General features: G+C 38.2%; 2 protein-coding genes across 8 annotated transcripts in view; one reads left to right on the top strand and one right to left on the bottom strand.

Annotated features, from left to right (window-relative positions):
• SLC38A6 (solute carrier family 38 member 6) overlaps positions 1 to 539 on the bottom strand; it is a 74,095-nt gene extending 73,556 nt beyond the window's left edge. For 6 of the 7 annotated variants that reach the window (XR_006203863.1, XM_042943430.1, XM_042943431.1 and 3 more), the window contains exon 1: positions 435 to 539. Coding sequence is in view for 5 of the 7 variants with exons in the window: in XM_042943430.1 (XP_042799364.1) it covers positions 435 to 539 (105 nt within the window). In the remaining 2 variants the exon portion in view is untranslated. Of the gene's footprint in view, positions 1 to 346; positions 397 to 434 lie in introns of those variants that run through there. The other variant, XM_042943435.1, reaches the window with a different exon arrangement.
• Positions 538 to 11,100, top strand: TRMT5 (tRNA methyltransferase 5). The gene is made up of 5 exons (XM_042943429.1): positions 538 to 785; positions 1,977 to 2,632; positions 5,277 to 5,401; positions 9,322 to 9,976; positions 10,327 to 11,100. Exons 1-5 carry the CDS (start codon positions 538 to 540, stop codon positions 10,440 to 10,442), a joined length of 1,800 nt encoding a protein of 599 aa, XP_042799363.1. The 3' UTR covers positions 10,443 to 11,100.
• The last annotated feature ends 983 nt before the right edge of the window (positions 11,101 to 12,083 follow it).

Raw genomic sequence — 12,083 nt, 5'->3', positions numbered from 1 at the left:
GAGGTATCCAGGCACCCAATGACTAAGTCTAGGGAAGAAAAATCTCGTGACTCTGGCAAAAACCTCACAAGACTGTTGGAGGGAACAGGAAGTCGACAAAGACACTAACAGACAGCACTGAGTTACATAACGGCAGGGCTGCTCCTCCAGTCAGGTCCCCAACCTCCAAATGGTGCTGCACCTCTTCCACCTGTGCCCGCGCCTTTACTTTCTCTCTAGGGCATGTTACGCTGCAATCACATTCGTGCACTCGCTGGCTCTCATCTGCCTCTGGCTCCTGACTTTGGGCCCCATCCCCCAAGAGTCAGGCTCCAGGTTCTCCCTTCTCCCCATGCAGCACCCGCACCTCCTTCTTTTCCAGGTCTCATCTGTCAGGCATTTCAGGAAAAAGGCTGGAGGCCTGCAGCACCCAGAAGCTTCCCGAGGAAACTTACGTTGCTTAGCAACGGGCTCAACTCTTCCGCCTCCGCCGCTTCGGACTGCTGGGCCGAGACGTACCAGCTCCGCTCGGCGTTGCTGATCCCCCAGGGCGCCTCCATGCTGCTCGCTGGCCGACAACCAGGTCCATCTGCGAGCTCCTACCCCAGCCTTCCAGTCAATAGTCGCGCGGGAGGCGGGGCGGGGAGCCCGGCCCTTCCGGGTTCCCGTACCGACCGGGGCGGAGAAGAAAGAAGGGAATCGACGGGCTCTGATGACGCTCGCCCCTCCGTGGCGAACCGTGATGATGTCATCGAGGGCCAGCCCTTCCACGAGCGACTCTCTTCCGAGCGGCACCAGAGCATGAGGTGAGGGGGTCTAGACTTGGAGTCAACCGCCGAGCGGCGCCGGGAATTGGGATGGTGACGTTGGTGAAGTGGTGACCGCAGTGCCCCTGATCCGAAAGGCTGAGGGTCAGGCGGTAGTACCCCTCCTCCAAGGTCTGCTCTCCGCCACTCGCTTCTTGGCGCAGGTCGCGAGGTCACCCACCGCCCGGGTGCTGAGCTTGGGCCCTAGTACTGGGTGCGAAGGAATGTGTTTTATCTGTTCAGAAGCTTTCTGATCGAGCCTTTAGCCATATTTTACATGTGGGAAACCGAGACTCCGATTAAGAAATTACAAGATCACGCAGCTGGGGAACTGCTAGACCAAACTTGAACCCTGACTGTGAAGTTTGAGAATTGCTTCACGGGGTTCTGGGGCAGGGTCCTCTCCCCTTCCAATTATTTCTTTGGTATTCTAGAAGGCAAAGTGAATATCTGATACTATTAATGGAATGGACATAGAACTCTGCAAAGCCCTAGTCCTCAAAATACTGAAACCTCAAGTTATAGACAGGACTTGGGGTAGTGAAGCATTAAAGACAAACAACATACCAATCAATATATTAAGAATACAGGCTCTGAAGTCAGTCAGACAGACCTGGTTTTTAATCCCTGCGCAGCCACTTACAGAAACGAGACTGGATGAATTAACCTACTTCTGACCTTTAGTTTGCTCGTTTACAAAATAAAGATGTGATAACCACACACCTCCCAAGATAGATAATGTGTGTAAAGCATGTAGCACAGCCTCTGATGTAATAAGCACCCATAAGTATCCTAGTAAATATTGCCATTGGTAAAGTCATAAATATAATGACCATTTCATTTAGAGATGGATCGGTTAAGTCAAACGTCAGCCTTCCAATCCCAAACTTATTCTGTAGAAAATTGTGGGTGGAGAGGTTCATTGACTATAGGGAGGCTGATGGGTCACTAAGCCCTTGTCCTGGCAGCAGATGGGTTAAGGTGCAAATTTATTATTTACTACTATAAAAGACAACATATCATGGAAAAGATAGTATACGTCTCACACACCAGTCAGCATTTAGCATATTTAAAACTATAGAATTTAGATTTTTTATTCTTAACCTGTTGTGAACATGTAAGTTTGTAGCTTTCTGTTTTTGTTTTGTTTTTTTAAAGTGCATCCTTTTTTTTTTTTTTTTTCTTTTTTAGGAACTTATGGAGGCAATTTGGATTCTCAAGAATACTTTTCAAAGTGGAAACCTGTAGAATATCTGAATCAGAATCATTGGCTCCACTTGCTTGGACATCACAGATACAGAAACTTAGCAGAGCACCTGGTATTTTCTTGTTGGATCAAAGGAGAAGATTCTCCACCATGACTGAAATAGAAACAAACCAGAGAGACTCTGAATTGTTTTCACCACCCTCTAATGTTCGAGGAATGACAAAACTTGATAGAACAGCTTTTAAAAAGACAGTCACCATCCCAGTACTTAAAGTGAGGAAAGAAATAGTCAATAAATTGATGCGATCCCTTAAAAGGGCAGCACTGCAGCGCCCAGGCATAAAACGTGTAATTGAAGATCCAGAAGATGAAGAAAGTAGACTAGTTATGTTGGATCCCTATAAAATATTTACTGATGGTTCCTTTGAGAGAGCAGAACTCAGTATTTTAAAGCAGCTTAATGTCAGTCCACAGATACATAAATATAATTTGGAACTCACTTATGAAAACTTTAAGTCAGAAGAAATCTTGAGAGCTGTGCTTCCTGAAGGTCAAGATGTGACTTCAGGATTTAGCAGAGTTGGACATATTGCCCACCTGAACCTTCGAGATCATCAACTACCTTTCAAGCATTTAATTGGTAGGTGTGTCTTAGTAATAATATTTATGTGCTAGAAAGTAATTAAGTTCTCATTTTAGTTCTTAAAATGAGTTTCTTAAATGTCAAATTACAGAAGCAGGACATGTTATCATTTTAATTTTAAGCTGCATCTTGAGCTACATACCCTCTCTTTTGAAAGCCATTTTGGAATACTCTCTCCAGAGTGATAGCAAACTCTAAAAATCAGTTCAGGCTTTTCTGTACACAATATACAAGCATAGATTAAACTCAGATTTTTTGCTTTGGCAGAATTCTTTGGCACCTCGTCATTTGGTACATAGGAGTTATTAGGCCCTCAGGACTATGCTGAATTCTAGGTTTCTTAAATTTGAGTGTTTACCATCAAAAGTTCAAGACCCTGTTTATTCATGCTTTGATTTGACTGACTGAGCCTCTTCTATATGTCTGGCGCCATACTTTGTTTTTTAGTGCCCTTAGTCATTTAGAAATGATGCTTTGGGGGACACTTGGGTCACTCGTCAGTTGAGCGTCCACCTTCGGCCCAGGTCATGATCTCATGGTTCATGAGTTCAAGCCCCGTGTCAGGCTCTGTGCGGGCAGCTCAGAGCCTGGAGTCTGCTTCAGATTCTGTGTCTCCCTCTCTCTGCCCCTCTCTGGCTTGTGCTCGGTCTCTCTCTCTCAATCTGTCTCTCAAAAATAAACATTAAAAAAAAAATAATGTTTTTGTATGTTGTATCTCTGTAAGCCCAAGTTTGAGCCTGGGTCCTTTATCCTTTGGGAGAAGAAAGAAGTAGAAGACTAATCAGGATTGCAGTTGTCCTTCTACAAATATTTGATGTCCGTGTATTCTCCAGATTTTTTTTTTCTTTTTAATGTAGAGTAATTGTCAGAACTTTTGAGAATTATTTTCACCTTTAACATGTTCTCAGGGCACCTGTGTGGCTCAGTTGGTTGACTGTCCAATTCTTGATTTCAGCTCAGGTCATGATCCCAAAGGTCGTGGGATCAAGCCCTCTGTCAGGTTCCATGCTGAACATGGAGCTTGCCTGGGATATTCTCTCTCTCTATTATCTCTCTTTCTCTCTCTCCCTCTCCCTCTCTCTCTCTCTCTCTACCCCCCCTCCTCTCTCTCTTGCTACCCCTCTGCCCCACTCCCCAGCTTGCTTGCACTCTCATGCTTTAAATAAAATAAAATAAAATAAAATAAAATAAAATAAAATAAAATAAAATGTAGTTCTCAGTATTTTGCATGATTAGGATTTCAGAAATATGCTATTATGCATTTCCTTTGTTTTTACTGATGAAAGGGACTGATAATGCACAACGATAACACAATAAATAATTAAGCAGATCTTTATAATTATGCCTGGGTACAAATGTCAAAGATAAGCTTTGCTATGTATGAGTCATCGCCTGTCAGAACTCAAAACATCCCTTTTGACATCCCTATTTTATTCAGGGCCCTCCTAGATTAAAAGTGAAGCATTTTCATCCAGTGGTAATTTTAAAGCTTTTGCCATAGACTTTCAGTTTGTTTTTTTTAATTTCATTCCTCATTTCAAACTATTATACCTTAAAAATTGACTTCTGATACCTGAAGCAGAACAGGATAAGAATAATGATTGGCTAGAGTCATATTCAAAATCAGGTATCTAATTATCAAAAAGAAATTGGACAAATTCTGGTTATATATCAGCATGTTTGTATTATTGAGCACTTTTTACTAACTTACAAATCAAGTTATCTTTCTTTATGCAATGACATGACATATAGATTCTTATAATTTTTTTAAGCGCTAACAAAAAAGTAGACTTTAAGTAAAGGGCATCAATATACCATTTCTGGTGTATTTTATTTGTAGCTCTTTCTGTTCTGGCAAATATTTGACAAAAAGCACAATTTAATTAAATGAACATTTTACTTAGATAAGACTCTAAATAATCTGTTTCTTTTATTTGAAAACTTATTTTACTGGTATGTATTTCCAAAGTGGGGGCATCTTTTTTAAGTACATAGTAAAGCAGACATTTGATTAGGTCAGTGGGAACAGGCTGGTGATTTTAGAGATAATTTGTTGCAATGGTCCTTATACTTTTCCTTTCTGTTCTTTACCTTATGGTCTACTTTTTTGCTTATTGTGGTGTATTGGTCCGTTTGAGATTTAATTTAAAAAAAAAAAAAAAAAGGAAAACTATTAGATAGACTGAAACTCCTCAAAAATTTTTCTTTAAAAATGTACCCATATAGGGTGGCTGGGTGGCTCATTCGGTTGTGTCCAGCTCTTGATTTCAACTCACATCATCATCTCACAGTTCGTGAGTTTGAGCCCTACCTTTGCACTGTTAGTGCAGAGCCTGCTTAGGATTCTCTGCATCTCTCTCTGCCTCTCCACTGCTCTTGTGCACACTAGCTCGCTTACTCTCTCTCTCAAAATAAATAAATAAAAACTTGTGTACCCATATGGTTTTTTGTCTTTGTATTAGAGGCTGGCAGACATTAATTAACTTTGCTAATCCACTGAATTTTTAGAATTGCATGCCACGATATACACACTAGATGCAACTTGTGTCTATAACCAAAAGAAATACAGTTTATTTCCATTTTATATTTTCAGTTTTATTTTGCAACCGATTGGCAATATTTATGAATTCTCATCTTTTAGGTCAAGTTATGATTGACAAAAATCCAGGAATCACCTCAGCAGTAAATAAAATCAATAACATTGATAACACGTACCGAAATTTCCAAATGGAAGTGCTGTCTGGAGAGGAGAACATGATGACCAAGGTATGGAATATCTTATTGTCTCCTAGGTACAGATTATATCAAGATTAATGTTTAGAATCAGAATAGATGTCAAAGATTAAAAGTATTTATAATAACCCAATATTGATGAGTATGTGAGAATGTGAGCATTTATATATCCTTTTGATGGAAGTGCAAATTTGATACAAATATTCAGGAAGAGTATATGGTAAAAATTGCCATTCTGAATAGGTACCTCCTTTGACCTAGGATTCCATTTACGGGAAGTTATCTCAAGGATATAATTGGAGAAAATTGTAGTGATGTGTATGTACCAGGTTCTACAAAGGAATAGAAACAACCTAAATGTTCATCAGAGACTTGATTAAATTTTGGTATAACAACACAATGAAATACTCCATCATTATAGATTATTGAGCTCCACACTTACTAAAATAAATTGCCCAGTGATAGGTTAAGTGACAAAAACACCAGTTGTAGAGTAGTATATATATACATAGCTCCATTTTAACTAAATATGTATGTAAATATGCACATATATCAGAATGTTAACAGTGGGCATATTTTTATTTGATATAGTAGTTACTAGTGACCTTTGTTCTCATTTTTATACTCTTCTACGGAGCACATATTTCTTTTATAAGAAAAACAAAACAAACCTATTTCAAAGAAAAAATATTTTTAATATGTAGGAAGAGATTCCTGGGGTAAACCACTTTCTCATCCTCTACCCCCAAAATCCTCTGAAGTGCTGGATAATATAAACATTTTTTTGATTTAAAAGTCTTAGATAATTATGTGTTAATATTATGTGAAATTTTGTATCCAAGCTAGGAAATAGGTTAACTTTTCTCCATAACTTGATAAAAATTTTAATAACAAAGTCCACTCTTAAGATGTTAGATGTATCTTTGTTGGTTCCAAGTTTTTATTTAAATACTAGTTAGTTAACTAATAGGGTAATATTGGTTTCAGGTGTTGAATTTAGTGATTCATCACTTACAGATAACACTCAGTGCTCATCGAAACAAGTGCCCCCCTTGATGCCCATCACCCATTTACCTCCCCCCCACCTCCCATCCAGCAACCCTCAGTTCTCTATAGTTAAGAGACTTAAGCTCTTATGGTTTGCTTCTCGCTTTTTTTTTTTTTTGCCTTCCTATATGTTCATCTGTTTTGTTTCTTAAATTCTATATGAGTGAAATTATATGGTATTTGTCTTTCTCTCGCTGACTTCTTTCTCTTAAACAGGACTTTATAAAACCCAGGAGAGTTTATGCAAAATAACTATTTTTTAAGATTCTGGGCCACATAGATTTAGGTGAATATTTTAAGTATAAAATTATTTCTCCATAATTTAATTGTAACAGAATATTAAAACACCATTTACTACATACTTACTATTAGGCCTGAGCTAATGTTTTAAATATAACAAATCCTTAGAAGCCCACAAGATAATAGTGGTTATTTTGTTTTGTTTTAAATTTATTTATTGTTTAATCTACATGCAAGTTAGTTAGCATATAGTGCAACAATGATTTCAGGAGTAGATTCTTTAATGCCCCTTACCCATTTAGCCCATCCCCTCTCCCAGAGCCCCTACGGCAACCCTCTGTTTGTTCTCTGTTTAAGAGTCTCTTATGTTTTGTCCCCTCCCTGTCTTTTTGCTTCCCCTCCCTAATGTTCATCTGTTTGGTATCTTAAAGTCTTCATATGAGTGATGTCATGTGATATTTGTCTTTTTCTAACTGGCTAATTTCACTGAGCATAATACTCTCCAGCTCCATCCACATAGTTGCAAATGGCAAGATTTCTTTCTTTTTGATTGCCAAGTAATACTCCAGTGTGTGTGTGTGTGTGTGTGTGTGTGTGTGTGTGTGTGTACACGTATATATACACCACATCTTCTTTATCCATTCATCCATCATGGACATTTGGGTTCTTTCCATATTTTGGCTATTGTCGATAGCGCTGCTATAAACATTGGGGTGCGTGTGCTCCTTCGAAACAGCGCATCTGTATCCCTTGGGTAAATATAATGGTGGTTGTTTCTAATATTCTCTTTATGCAGATAAATTAACAAGGAATGACTGAGCTGGATTTTTGGAGCCAGGCGTCTGACTCCACAGTCCATGCATGATCTTTCCCTGTATAACGTCCACGGCCTACTGCTTGTGTGTATTGTGTGGGGTCTGATCTGGCAAGTAAGATTTGAATGTGAGTGCTTTGCTGGTATCCGTGCTTATCTCAGCATACTGATTGAGTGCTGCTTCTTCTTCATTTGGTACTGCCCTTTAGGGTACTTCCTTCTCAGAGATCTAAAAGTTCTCAGAAACTTCTGTAATTTTTTAAATGGCTTCTGATTGATTTCTTAAGTCAACTGAAGTTTGTTCTTAGGATATATTTTATATTTAACATTTATACCATAAAGTAAATGCAAAAACTCAGTATAATTTCTTTACTACAAACAGAATCACATTTAATTTTAGGAGCTCAAGCAGCATAAGTACTTTCTGTGTCTATTGTGAGTAAAAAGATTCCTGAGAGTGAATCAGGCTGAAAGTAATGCTGAGTGAGTTAGGTTGAAAGACAGTATGAGTAAAATCAGAAGGATACTTAAAGTCTAATTTTTTAAAAGTAGTACTATGCTTCACCTTAAAAAGAGGGAGTAGGAAGGATATTTCAGGAAAAGCATCCCAAGACATATTCAGACTTTCCAGGTTATAGATCTAGAGAGTTTTAGTTACCAGAATAATGAAGGAACGTTTCCAACTCTGGAGACTTAATGTGGCCAGAGCATCTGATGTGGTTGGAAGGAAAACATATTTACACAAATTTGAAAGCAAAATATTCCATGAAGGCAGAATATAGAAGATGTATCTCTCTCAGATTTGTAGAACTTAGGAACTTTTCTGGCCTTTTGATTCTTCATCCAGTAAAACAAGGGGCTTAAAATGAAGGCTGAGGTCACATTACATGACTATAATTTTAGTTTTGTTTTCTATTTTCTAACATGCTTATGATCGTTCCCCCAAAAAATGGCACAAAGTCTTAAAATTTTAAATTTCAAGACTTAGCTTCACTAAATATATTTAGTTTAATCCATGAAAACTCAAATTTGGGAAAAGAGAAAGTAGGGGAAGGATTTGTTCTATACACTGGCTAAAATTTGTAGATACGAACCTTGCAAAATCCAAGTAACTATCTAAAAACATAGTAAAATACCTCAAAATCCAATATGTACATGGCACATCTTTTCTTTCCCAAGATTTTTTTTAATGTTTTTTATTTATTTCAAGAGAGAGAACGTGCACACACAAGCTGGGGAAGGGCAGAGAGAGAGGGAGAAAGAGAACCCCAAGCAGGCTTCATGCTGCCAGTGCGGAGCCCAGCGTGGGGCTCGATCTCACGAACCGTGAGGTTGTGACCTGAGCTGAGATCAAGAGTTGGATGCTTAACTGATTGAGCCACACAGGTGCCCCAGTACAAGACACATCTGTCATGCCTCCCTCTTACAGAATGAAAATTAAGGAAGCTTATTTGCTGAGGGGAATGCTGTCTGCAACTTCAGCTAGTCCTCATGAAGATATGTGTTGTGTTGTTTCAAATTACAGGTCTATTTCCCTCTCTGTCAGGTGACAAAATAGAGTAGGAGTAAGCCAGTCAATTGGCCTGTCTGAAAAATGCCTTATGTGATTTGGGAACCACTTTATGACCGGGTAGAATGAGACGGAGAGTCATTTGGCTTTAAAGAGAGGACTTTTCTTAGGTCAAAGTCTAATGCGAGGTGTTAACTGGCTTCAAGAATAGCATAAACACCAGAATTCTAATTAAAATGCAGTTATTTGCTCCTAAATTTAAATGTGTGGGCATACCCATCCAGTGTCCATGGCTGGAATTTAAAACTAAACAGGTTAACCAAGGTATAATACCTTTTTCAGGTTCGAGAAAACGGCTACACCTATGAATTTGATTTTTCGAAAGTCTATTGGAATCCTCGTCTCTCTACAGAACACAGTCGTATCACAGAACTTCTCAAATCTGGAGATGTGCTATTTGATGTTTTTGCTGGGGTTGGGCCTTTTGCCATTCCAGTAGCAAAGAAAAATTGCACTGTATTTGCTAATGATCTCAATCCTGAATCCCATAAATGGCTATTGCACAATTGTAAATTAAACAAAGTGGACCAAAAGGTGAAAGTCTTTAACTTGGATGGGAAAGACTTCCTTCAAGGACCAGTCAGAGAAGAGTTAATGCAGCAGCTGGGACCACTGTCAAAAGAAAGAAAACACTCTGTGCACATTGTCATGAACTTGCCAGCAAAGGCTATTGAATTTCTCAGTGTTTTCAAATTGCTTTTAGATGGGCCGCCATGTGGCATTGAGCTCCTTCCCATAGTGCACTGTTACAGCTTTTCCAAAGACCCTAATCCTGCTAAGGATGTTCAGCAGCGAGCTGGGGCTGTGTTAGGCATTTCCTTGGAGGCATGCAGTTCAGTTCACCTAGTAAGAAATGTAGCCCCTAACAAGGAAATGTTATGTATCACCTTTCGGATTCCTGCTGCTGTGCTCTACAAGAACCAGACCCTAACTCTAGGTGAGCAATTTCTGGGAAATTAAATGTAAACTATAATACTTTTCATGTAGCTTTTAATATTTATTAAATTTGGAAATAGGTTAAACTAATTCTAGTTAGATATTTCGGTTCAAGATTCTTTGCCACTCAATTGTGACTGGTTTCTCGCAATTTTACGAATTTTAGCATGACATACACACTATTTAGTCTAGCAGGTTATTTCATTATAATAATAAATCTGCAGTCATGTTACTATTTTATGTATACGTTGAGTATTCAGAATCTTTAAAATGCCTATATTATTTGCTTTTTAAAGGTATTTTCCAATGTTAATTCTCTTACCTAATAACGGTTTTTTGGCTTTGTTACAGAGAATCAGGACGACCCACCTCTTAAACGCCAGAAGACAGATAAAGTCTTTTCAGAAGAAAAAACTCAAATTGCTTCAGTCACTTCATTGGAAATGTCTTCTCCATCTCCCCATTAGACCTTTATGTAATAAAATATAATGATTTCATAAAATTTTAGCATTCATTTTAGTACTGAACACTTATATTTTACCCTTGCTGTTGTAAGTTATCAAATTAAAATTTAAATAAGTCTATTTTATCTAAGTGATAATAATTAGATTATAATCTTATAATCTGAATTATGTCTAATTTTGTATTAGATACATATATTTAAATATTGACTGTCTCCTGGGAAAATAGTTTTTGAAGGTGGGATAATTGCCTGCTAACAATCACTTTGCAGTGATCCCCAGTTGGAGAGTATGCCTAAATTTTATATAAGTACCCCTAAACTAGTAATAAAAAATGAAATTATTTAGATCAGGAATGGTAAACCATGCCTGACAAGCCAAATCTAGCCTACCACCTATTTTTGTACGGCAAATAAATGACCTGAGAATGGTTCTTATACTAACGGTCGAAAAAGAATTTTAGAAATCTTGTGACATGAAAATTGTATGAAATTTGAATTTCAGTGTCCATAAATACAGTCTTATTGGAATACATCATGCTCGTTTGTTTACATGCTGTCTGTGGCTGTTTTTATGGTATTAAAGCAGAGTTGAGTAGTTTACAACACGGACAGGAAGTGATTCTCCTCAGTTCTTACTGCTGCTCAGCACACTGCACATCGCAGTGACATGGTTGTAACTCAACAGCATCTTGAATGCCATGTAAATCACCAAGCTTTAAATACATTATTATTACTAGTGTATAGCCATCCTTTCAAAACAAGAAAACTGGACTTCTAATGTGCTTTGAAGGCACAGTGGAGTGTCAATTATTTTGATAATTAATTAGATAACAAAGAATCTATACCTGAGCTAAATTACAATATATGTTGACACTACCAATAGAAGCACTCATCTAGTATTTCACTCACAGGCAAGCAACTGTCAGAAAAACTAGAAATTTAATCTAGAAATATCTCAAATGAGAACTTCCTCACAAAATAAAAAATGAAAATGAGGGTGCAACTGAAATAAGTCTCTAAGGGACTCTCGCAACCCCATCAAGGAAAGCCATTTACTGATGGCGAGTTAATTGTATTTGAGTGCAGCAGCCAAAGAAATGTATCCAGGGAAAGTAAAATTGTTTGAGACTGTTGGCCTTTTGGAAAAAACAGTTGCTCAAAAAGTTTGGGACACTGGGAACAAAATCAAGTCAATTAAAAAGGTAAATGAGTCTGATTCTTGATGAGTTGATAGATGTTACTACTACTGCTCAGGTCTTATTTATTTGAGACATCAGTGCTGAGTTTGAAGTTGCTGAAGAATTAAGCTTCTATGAATACTCTGCACGGAACAACTATGGGTGAGTATTTTTAAAGAAGTTGAGAAAACAATTCTTTACAACCTGAAGTGGAATCTGCTATGATGTGTTACAACTGATGGTGGTAAAAGATATGTCAAGTCGAAAAAGACCTGAGCCTGGGTGGCTCAGTCAGTTGTGTCCAACTTGGGCTTAGGTCATGATCTCACAGTTTGAGTTCGAGCCCCGCGTTGGGCTCTGTGCTGATGGCTCAGAGCCTGGAGACTGCTTCGCATTCTGTGTCTCTCTCTCGCTTTGCCTCTCCCCCACTCGTGCTCTCTCTCAAAAATAAACAAACATTAAAAAAA

The sequence above is a fragment of the Panthera leo genome, chromosome B3, assembly GCF_018350215.1.
Source record: "Panthera leo isolate Ple1 chromosome B3, P.leo_Ple1_pat1.1, whole genome shotgun sequence".
Classification (NCBI taxonomy): domain Eukaryota; kingdom Metazoa; phylum Chordata; class Mammalia; order Carnivora; family Felidae; genus Panthera; species Panthera leo.
This window is presented reverse-complemented; position numbering and strand designations above follow the sequence as displayed.

Bases quoted from the DNA above. Each gene is read 5' to 3' on its own strand.
- TRMT5 (XM_042943429.1), top strand. From the start codon at position 538: ATGCTGCTCGCTGGCCGACAACCAGGTCCATCTGCGAGCTCCTACCCC. The intron at 786-1,976 runs GTGAGGGGGTCT...TTTCTTTTTTAG, and splicing joins GAGCGGCACCAGAGCATGAG to GAACTTATGGAGGCAATTTG. The intron at 2,633-5,276 runs GTAGGTGTGTCT...CTCATCTTTTAG, and splicing joins ACCTTTCAAGCATTTAATTG to GTCAAGTTATGATTGACAAA.